This window comes from Aplidium turbinatum, chromosome 16 (assembly GCF_918807975.1).
Source record: "Aplidium turbinatum chromosome 16, kaAplTurb1.1, whole genome shotgun sequence".
NCBI lineage: Eukaryota > Metazoa > Chordata > Ascidiacea > Aplousobranchia > Polyclinidae > Aplidium > Aplidium turbinatum.
The window spans coordinates 2,593,453-2,604,322 of record NC_137487.1 but is presented as its reverse complement, the minus strand read 5'-3'; the positions used below and the strand labels follow the sequence as shown (position 1 = coordinate 2,604,322).

The 10,870-nt window shown below is 38.7% G+C and overlaps 1 protein-coding gene across 1 annotated transcript in view; it reads right to left on the bottom strand.

The window, feature by feature from the left end:
- Nucleotides 1-7,093: 7,093 nt before the first annotated feature.
- Nucleotides 7,094-10,870, bottom strand: part of LOC145785476 (calpain-A-like) — a 39,146-nt gene continuing 35,369 nt past the window's right edge. The window contains exon 11 of the mRNA XM_082597124.1: nt 7,094-7,877. Coding sequence (XP_082453250.1) covers nt 7,656-7,877 — 222 coding nt within the window. The 3' untranslated portion in view covers nt 7,094-7,655. The remainder of the gene's footprint in view (nt 7,878-10,870) is intronic.

Genomic DNA, 10,870 nt, shown 5'->3' with positions numbered 1-10,870 from the left:
TTACAGTTAACTTATTTGCGTTTACAGTTGTTACAATTATTCTGTTCAAACCTTGTACATATACTAAATGAAGTATAAAAACTGAAAAAGGAAAAAATGCTGATATTGAAGTGACATGGCAGACTGACTACAGATATGCTACGTTTAAGAAAAATATTTTCAGAAATGCAAAACCTAGGCTAATCTACTTGTAAAGAAGTGTGTGCAAAAGAAAATGTGTGGCTAAAGTTTTAACTTTTAATCAACCTACCTTTTGCATGCCTAAACGAAATTCCAGCTAACCTTTCATAACAAAACCTCTTTAGTCTTTACTCCTTACCTCCATTTCCGAAAAACCACCGTGGGATGGGCTGCTGCTCACTGACGTGTGAAATTTAATAACGTCATGACGTGTTGGCTTACCCTGGTCTTCGAGGATGACGGTGAGTCCAGTTCAGTTCAGTTCAGTTTATTTTTTGTTTTGTTGGCGAAAAAGAAAGACACAAAAAGCAAAAACACAATAAACACAAATAATTCGCACAACAAGGATGGCAGCGAAAGACCAAAAGGTCACCAAAGTCAGCTACCACCCAAACATTTAAACAAAAGACACAAAATTAAGAACATTAACGCATATATAATATATAGCACAATACCAGCACTTTACATAATATATTAACAATGGAATAACACAGGGCAACATAAAAAAAAAACGGTGTAGAGAAATAAGCGGATGATACGTTTCAGGAGTGATCATTGTACAAATGCTTTAATAAACATTTATATTTAAATTTAAAAACATTATAAGACTTTTCTTTTATTTCTTTTGGTACTTGATTCCATAGTTTCACTCCATTAAAACATAGCATCTTCTTACCAGAGTTTGACGTTGTAGAAGGCAAATATAAATCATTCTTTTGGTTCTGACGGGTTTTATGATGGTGAATTTCGTTTACAAAAATAAAGCAGCCAGCAAAGGCCCGGGGCAGCATTTTGTGCACATATTTGTACATAAATTTTGCAGTTGCAGTCCAATCCTGGCTTATTGATGTTCTTCGCATTCTCTTGTGCCTGGTTTCTTCGTGATTGTAATGAAAATAGATTTTGTCATATCAGTTGGAATTTCACCGGTGTCATATATTTTGTTGAAGAGTGCGTTGGTTAAAAAATAAAAACTTCTGCTTGGTTAAAAATGACTTCCTCTTATTTCTGGCGTTACCAACCGAATGTTTTTAACTTTGTCATCTGTATGAATTCTGAAGTCAAATTTATACGAAAAAGCAGTGTTTCATGCATAAAAACGTGTGGTTTTCTACAGCAAATGTCGTCTCTTCAAAAATCATCTCCAGCAGCGAAACGTCTTTTATTTTCCTCAATTATAAGCTGATAGCGGCTTTGATGGACAACGAAGTGGAAATATAGAGCTAGGTTGGCCGAATTCTAATCGTATTCATTTTTAGAGTTTTCGATAGAATGTTGCAAGATTTCGCCGACTGTTTTCAATATTTTGAGAATTTCAGCAACAAAAATAGCCAACTTCTTGCTTTTTCACATGTGATCGAAACTAAATGTGCACCGTCATTGAAACTTCACCAGGAACTGGTGGAGGTGAAGACTTATAAACAGCTGTGATGAAGTTTAAAAACGAAGATGTTTACCTCGATAGCTCAATTGCGGCTTTGCGCTTAACTTTTACGAACGAAGAAGCTAATTCATGATGAAACGGAGCTGGTTCGACTCTCGGGGTGTGCTCTTGAGAAATGCACTCCAAGGCCTGCTCTCCATTCAACGGCAACTGGTGGCAGTGGCGTAGCAACGCAGTATGCCGCCCTTGGATTTTTGCACGAAACGCCGCCCCTACTCCCCCTGACACCGTCGTAAAAGCTAATTAAAATTCCACACAACAGAAGAATTAAAGCAGTTTTGTTTAATTTTATTGAAAGTGCAAAATAAAACCGCTTCTTACTCAGACAGCTGAAGGATTCTTTGTCTCCTTTAATTACTCTAATCGCTGGCTTGAATGGCCTTTCTTTATTCTGAAACCTTTCGGGCTCTACTAGTTTGATCATCTCAACTCTCATATTATGAGTTAATGTTTCTGGCCAAGTAGTCACATCGTCATGAAAATAATAGACAGCATCTGTTTCAAGGCTGGATTTAGCTGATGGGGGGCCCAAGCACTTTTAGATCGGGGGGCTCCCCGTGCAAAAACCACTTCTACGTCTACAGCAGCATTTATCCAGCACTGCGCAGCATTTTGCAGAAACTTCAATGGCTGTAAAAAAAAACAACAGAAAATCACATTTTTTCCACGTAGAGGCGCCCTTTAAAAGTCGGGGGGCCCGGGGCACCAGTACCCTCTGCCCCCCCTAAATCCGGGCCTGATCTGTTTTATCTTTATCTGACAGTGTTTCATTCACAGGCTTTCAATGATCACTTTGTTATTGTTTTGCTCGAGGTATAGTCTACACTTCTCCTTCCGTCTCAACTTGAGGTAGAGATTTAATGTGCTAATCTCTTCTGTCTTTTTAGCAGAGGCAATTTTTACGAACTTCAAAATGACTCGCCTTTATTCTTTTTAGTTCCTCTTGTCTAGCTTTCTTTTTCTTTCTAAAAAAATTTACTTTCTTTTACTCTTGTCATAGGCAAAAATTAACTTAAAAAAATTGCAACTTAAATCTTGTTCTGGAATCTGCAGCGCATTAGTTAAAAACAATAACCATAATTGCAAATTTGCTGAGTTAAGCTAAGTGATCTATTTAAGACCTGAAACTTTAAACCTTTCACTAACCTAACCCATCTTCACAGATGAAGATGGAGGAATCCCCTCTATCTACTACAGACAGATGGTAAAGGTGACAGTTGACTCGATGACCTCACGGTCCATTCCTGTCTCCTCCCGAAAGTGAAATAAACATTTCATTTGACCCCAATGAAATGTAGGCTAGTCCAGAAAACCAACCTCTCATACGAAAGAAGAAGAAGTGAAATAAACTTACAACTAATCTGAACTTAACTACCGTACCAAAGCTAAATTGACTGAGCAATGCTATAGCTTACAAGTTACAACCGACATTCTATCATTACTTCAACAGCATGAATATCATTAAACCGTCACAAATACCGCATGGTGAGGCACAATCTCAAAAAGTTACAAATTAGTTTATAGGCATAGCCTAACTTGTTTAATTTTTTGGCTTCACTTAGATCAGTGTTAACTTAGGTCGTTTAAGTCTGAGTCTCTCCGAGAATAAATTAACGTGACTGTCTTTGTTCGTTTAAACTTTAAAACGTTATCACATTTTGCCGCCCTCTAGCAATGTGCCGCCCCTGGATTTATCCACAAGATCCAACGGGTAGTTACGCCGCTGACTGGTGGCTAGATTATTTCACAGACAACACTACGCCGACAATCGAAAACTTTACTTGTGTGTCAAAACTCGGTGAACGGGCCTGCGTCTGTGATTTATAGCCTCTTAGCTATTACGTATGACCATGGTCATATCACTTGCGTACATAATTTACTTGGTTAATTCTTCATCGGATGGAGTGCTTTGACCATATACGCTTTGAACATTAGGCGTTTTTTATGTAGACCAGTTGACTGCAGTCGTTGGGATCCTTCTGGGCCTGGCGCTCGGCCAGAGAGTTGATTCTTGCTTTGAACTTTGATAAATAATTGAAGAAGAGAGAATGTGGTGGACGGAGTAAGTCGAGCCCACGTCGTCGAGGGAGCTGCCTTTCTAACTCTGGACTGCTGGGCTACGGTACACTGACGAGTGACGACGGCTAAACGTTTTTTTAATTTAGTTTCTGTCAGAGATGTTTAAAGAAGAGGGCTTATAACTAGGGCAACCAAAAGTCAATAAAGTCAAAATTTTTCTGCCTTGCTCAAAGTTCATAAAACGTCCACAAACTAAATTTCAGGCTGACACGAAGAGAAGTTTCAAAGTTATTAAGTAAAAAAAAAGTCAAAATTCATGGTTAGGTCAAAATTTTCTTTTAATGTAGTTTTTTTTCTCTCTATTGATATTTTATTAAAAGCTACACAGATACTGATTTTTTGTTGCAATTTTTGTTGCTATTCTGACGTAATAATCGATTTGTTGCAATTTCTGAGGTAATAATCTTGTTTCGCCCACTACTGACGATTGAATATTAGCCAACTACCCTGCTGTTGATCAGTTGGTTGCCAGGGTTAAAGCAGTGACCATTAAAAACAGGTCAAGAAGAGCTAGTTTTACTTCCATTGGCCAACCTCCACAGCCAAATGTAACTAGATGGGTTACTTGGTTGAAAGCTGCTTACTATTATTCAAGAAGTCTACCAGAAGTAAGGAATATTGCGGAAGACTTCCATGATGGTGGTGTCTTGCTGCGGCGTGCTTAAGATGCTGTAAAAGCTCCCAACTTAGCTACTCACCTTGTAGAAATAGAGGAGCAGTACAGCGCACTGTTCGATTCAATTCAGAAGATGGAAGACAGCCGATACACCATTCAAGAAGCTTACCAGAAAATGAGGTCCCTTAACTTTGGTGTTGATGACTGCCGAATTGGAAAATATATTCAAGCAAGAATCTCAAGAAATGACATCAAGTGCATTGTGAAAATGGGACGAGATGATATTTCACTACATTTTTATAGCCTACTGAGGAACTCCCAAGCAACTTCTGTAGCCTATTTCTCTATTTTAGGAAAAATTTTGGCGAGAGACAGGTACTTCAAAGGCGATAATGTGAAACATTAGTTGATGTTGAAGTATAATAGTGCAAAACCCTCTCAGTAATTTCGGGATATTTAAAGACACTCCATATTTATCTTTTGCAGTTTTTCGAGTGACTTTCTTTATACCTGTTCGCTGTTCGATAGATGTGGTGTCCTTGAGTCTTCCACATTTTTCTCATATTTCATTAGAAAAGAAAATATCCTTACCTAACGGTTTGATTTCTAATATGCTTTGTATTTCGCATTTGGGTTGCAAACGCAGAAAGCTATTGGTCAAAATTAGGTCAAAATTTGTAAATTATAAAGTCAAAATTTCAAGTTTTTAGGTCAAAAAATTGGTTGCCCTACTTATAACATTACGTGCATGCAGCACTTCGCCTCCTGCGATGGCCTACGCTACATATTGCATATAGCCTATGACTACGACTAAGCGAGACACAATTAACTGACTATTCTAGCCTACGTGAATTAAAAAACGCCTTCAGCGAACTGTTTATATTTCTATGCTGTTTTAATAATATCTACTGTAGGCCTACCGGTATCGCTTTTGCAACTCTTGCGAGGCCTGGTGCCAGGCGCGGATTTATGGGGGGGGCCCAGGGGGCCCGGGCTCCCCCCGAAATATTGTGAGGAATTATTGTTGAAATTCTATGTATCCGCATCAAATCGTTTGATGTACGTCTAAACAGCTGATATTTGTCCCAAGGCGGACTTAACTTATCTGGGGGGGGGGGGGGTAATTTTTTGTTATTATTATGGTTAAAATCATGCATCGATCAGACTCCTTTATTCCGTTATACAACTGTAAATGCATTTTAATAGCAACATTTGTTGGTGCTGACTCAGCTGAAACCAATGCTGAACCAAATGACGTCAGTTGAAACAATCTGAAACCTTGAATGGCTGTTTTATAGTTTTTAGCCTTCATTATAATTTCAATCAATTGCCGTCTATGCTTGCAAACATACAAACATCCAATTGGTCATGGACACTGCATACAGGGTTTTAAACCAGATTTCAAGTTTACTTTGCATGCTTAGCAGTTTTTATTCAAGCAAAATGTATTTTTCAAACATTCACAATTGATGAAATGGCTGTTTCTTTTAATGTCTATTTTATTTTATGGCATATCGTATATGTCGTAGTATAGTGGTATAGTGGCTTAGCCAAGGGGAGGGGGGGGGGTTACAACCCCCCCCCCCCCCTTGGCACGCGTGTGACATTACGATATTGAGAATGAAGCTTTCAGTATCTATGTCTCTTAAACAAAGTTTTCCTAATTTTAAACGAAACTGCATTAAAAGAGCGAGTTTTGCCAATACTAAACATTCAAATATCTCAGCCAGGAATTAGCAACAAGAAAACATAGAGACTTAGGTTTATTACCGAAAAATCCGAAGAAAACATGATCTTATCCTTTTGCTATGCCACCAGACAGCACCATTTTATAAGAATATTTATACCCACATTTTTGTTGAAAATGCTCTCAGAATGCACCAAATTCAAAGTAATTTTTCAAAATTTTCTGGGGGCTGCCCCCCAGACCCCCCACCGGCCGTCAAAACCCCCCCTTTCAAAATTCCTGGCTACGCTACTGTCGTAGTATCATTGTTCATATCTGCTTTATCTTTTTCTTTCTGTTTAATTGCTTTTCAAATTTTCTGGCCCCCCCCGAAAAAAACTCCTAGATCCGCGCCTGCCTGGTGCGTTATGTTCTGAAATGGCTTTGCCCGTGGTAGGATTTCTTTCAGGGGTTTTCTTTGCCTACCATGCTCTTCATGATGAGCTAAACTGCTAAAGCATCAAGAGTATTCCCCTCAATCAACACATTTGATAACGTACCTAGGCCGATCTTTTTGTTTTGTATTTTTTTTTTTTTATTCTTTTACTCCTATAAATTGTTAAAAACAAATTCGATTGCCTTGTTTTCTCTTTTTGTTTTAGGAAATTTTTAACAATTTTTTTAAGGTGTTGCGACTGATTATCCTGATTGTCCTGCATTGGTTGGTTTTGAATCTTTATCCTCGGACTGACAAAGCCTTGATAGGCTATTCCTGGTAGTTTCGCATACCGTACTTGTAGAGGCTCTTGACGCAGGGCCGGTTACCGAGATTTGCAGAGTGAAGTTTTCCGATTATTGAAGTGTTGTTGCCGGGGAATTATTCCATTCACTAGGTGCCGCTGAATGGAGAGCAGTCCTTAGAATGCGTTGCTCAAGCACACACCCCGTGAGTCGAACCAGCCCCGTGTGATCTTGAGCCGGGCGTGTAACCACTGAGCTAAGGGGGCGGACGAACCTTATTACATAGGCTACATTGGTATCATGCACGTTATAATGTCCACGTTTTGTCACTTCTACCTTTTTATAGACCTCTGCTATGTTTGGCATAAGTTATATTGTATTTCGTTGTGATGGCTAGAAATAAAAAAACAAACTGAACTGTATATAGGCGATTGCTGCGACACAAGCTCTTGTAGGCTTCCTTGCGTATATGTCATACATTTATTCCACACAGCATCGTTAATTTCAATAGACAAGTTTTTATGTTTCAAGATCAAATCATCCTTTGATTTATATTACGCTTGCAAAACAAATGCTTGCGACGTGGTGAGTTTGTTTGTTGGCTATGCAATATGCACACATTCACATTGGAACTGCAAGCTGTCGGGGATTAAATTGTTTTCACTTCCCAGTAGATTACAATAAAATAAATATTTCTATTCATATGAGGTTGACTGGTTTAGATTTTAGTTCCAACGATTTTTTACATATGTAGGCTAAACACACCGGTAACATAATAATTACAGCAACTTCTCTTTCTGGATATAAATAGTTGTTTAAAACCAAAGTTCTTGTTTATTTATGAACAAATTCAATGTTTGTGTTTCAAAGAATGTTTTAAAAATAGAATGTCAGGTTTTCTCAAGCATCGTGTCCCCTGTGATTCTTTCTCACAGCTCTTCTATGTCAATCTTCTTTTCAGTGTAAATGCGGATGAGGAAGCTGCCTTCCTTTCCAGCGTAAAACGTTGAAGGTACTATGACGTAATGTCCGGGATCAAGCTCAGCAGTGATGGTGACTTCACGAGTGTTGAGGTAAGTTCCGCTGCTAGCTACTTCTTTGTGACGTTTAAAGAATCGAGCGTCCAATTTTTTGCTTGGCTTCCTGTTAACCTGCGCAAGGATACAAATGAGTCATAAACAAAGGCGTAGTCAATTTGCAAAACTTTAATTTTGGTAAAGAGGTGATTTTCTTGAACCATGGACAAATGAAACCTAACAACTAGACGGCATTTAGCATAATAACCTAAAAATAAACTAAAAATTGCAAAAGTTTTCGGCCATACTCATGTTAGCCCTTATCAAGTAGCCTAACCAACTGAGCGATGTTCTACATAAATTTAAATTACAAAACGCTTCTATACATAGCTACACAGAAATAGTGTGCCTGCCTCTGCACACTAGTGTGTATGAATGTGTAGTTAGATTTATTGTTATGGGGTGGTGGCTGACTATATGACTGCTTATGGCAGGGATGTCCAACCTGCGGCCGCGGGTCACATTGTGGCCCACCTGAGATTTTTGTGCGCCCGCTAGTCATTTTCACTCCAAGTAGTATTTTGAACTTTGAATCATAGCCTAATTAAAATTTACCAGTCAGCTTTTAGGGACGCAGTAATAGTAGCCTATAGTATGTAAGCAACAAGATTATATATAACTATAAGATTCGAAGAATTAAAGCACGCTTTTAGAACTTGGGTAGCCTCGTGACTCGTTTTATTTGTTTCTATTTTCAACGATAAAATTAATGGTTTATAATTGTTTCTTTATGTACCCATTTTTCTTGAAATTTAATAGGTTCTGCGGCCCATTGAATTATTTCAAGTGACAATGCGGCCCACTATAATAAAAGGTTGGACATCCCTGGCTTATGGTCTTTCGCTACCATCCTGATTGAGCCATAATCTAACCAAGAGTTGTAGGCTACAATGCATTGTTTTGACAATTAAATTTACTTTGCTTGTTTGTTAATATATGGCGCTGTTGAAATAAAATAAATTGACTAGACTTGACTAGGGGCAGACCACTAAGAATTTGAACTAATGATATTAGACTGATCAGGACTTGATTACAAAACTGCAAAGGAAAAATGTCATCAGAAAAACTTGGCGCTTCATTGCCTCCACCCCTCCACTAGAGGAAGGAGCTTAATAATAGGGGGGGGGGGTGTTAATTGTCGATTCATACCGTACACTGCTAAAAATTTGTGGAGCAGTATCAAAATCTAGAATATTGATGAAAATTCGACATACGATCCCCCTAACCCCCATGTACATGCCCCCTAAATAAGGTACCCCTATTTTCAGAAAAATATAAGATTGTTGGCCTTTTCACCCACTATACTTGCGTTTTGGTGGTATTTATCTTACTCATATGTGGCTTTTCGGGGTCTGTGGGTTCAAATATGACATTAGAAAATTCCTAAGAATTTTCAATATGGCGTTATTTCAATATGGCGGCCAAAATTGGGCTTGGAATGGGTACTTTTGTAAATTTGACCAAACATAGTTGTGTGATATGTCGAATTATAAGTTTTCGAGGGTGTAGAATACGAATTTGATCCCAAAAGTAGGCTTATTCTTTCCTGGTATGCGCAATGAATATACCTGAGTATTTATATATGTTCATACTGATGAATTATGCTTGGTATTTTGCATTGTGTTTTGCAATATCCTCAGGATATGCAGAGTATTGACAGATCGCGCCAGACGGCTGTCTTAGAAAAATCATACTTGGAATAAGTGGCTCCTCCAAACAATCAGCTGAAGAAAACCGAAGCGAGTATGAAGTAAGTGATTTCGAGGAAGTTTCAAGAGGACACAGAAAGAAACGAAAGCTTAATTTTGGTCTCAGTATATCTGATGAACATGATGACATGCCAGCGCAGTATCGTCACATCCGTTTAGGTGAACGAAAAGTGCGTCCAGAGATTTACGAGGCAATGGACAAATTAAAAAGCGTCAACCACATGTCAGAAACACAGGCGGCAGCGGCCGTTGTGACCATCGGCAATAAGGTTTTTGGTCGAAAATGGAAACTTCATAATGAGTCTCCCGATGAAATAGACAGAGATACGTTGCCTGATAAGCGCAACGTGAAACAGGTGGGGCGAAGTTTAGAAGCTTTGGCGTTAGATGAAATCGTAAAACAGATGATGGACAGCGATAAAAAAATCTGCAGTTACGTATGCAAATGACGGATCAAAAAAGCAAGGAGCTGGGTCCTTCTCAGTTCAGGGTGTAACGGTAAATGGCATGTTTCGACCACTAGCAACATTGCCAATTGCATCCGAGACTCGTGAAAACCTAGCAGAACTGAAGATTGCCGTGTTAAACTTGTTATCAGCTGCTAGTGGAGTCAGCACCAAACTTCTGTTTGAAAAACTTGACTTCATTCTTACTGATCAGACTTCGCACAATCTAGAGGTAGAGAAACTTGTAGCTGAAAGACTTGAGACTGGGCACATCCCTGATCACCTCTTCTGTAATGTGCATCCAACATTGATGTTCAATAGAATAATCACGAGGTTATGGGCAGAGATAGAGAACGCTCTTGGAAAGGACAAAATCTATTCAAAATTCCTCGTTGAAGCAAGTAATACACATTCAAGTGTGACCGAGCAAGCACTCGATTGCATAACAAGGCTCGTAAACCACGACTTCGATCATAAGCCTTGGAACAGAGCAGTGGATTTTGATATCTTCATAGCGCCGAAAAAGAATCTTTCCGTATGTTTAAAAGATATAAGATTTAATCGGTTAACAGTCACTTGCGCTGTAGTTGTTCACCATCTTCAAGACGTGAATAAATTTCTAAAAAATTTGAGCAAGTAACAAACCAGCTCGCTTGTATTGTAAGATGTTTTCTAGATTTAGGTTTCATGAGAGTAATGTACGTTGTAGGAGCACTGATTGGATTGCATCTGGTAGAACCTTTTCTATCCCTCACTACGGCAAAAACTACTAAGTATTCAAAGCTAACAGAAGCTTTCCAAACACTTTATAAAAACCTTCGTGAAACCGATGCTCAGGCTTTGTTCAATCTCGAACAGCCTGCATTCAACTTCATTTCCCTGGAACGCTTCAACCAGACAACATACAGCCAAG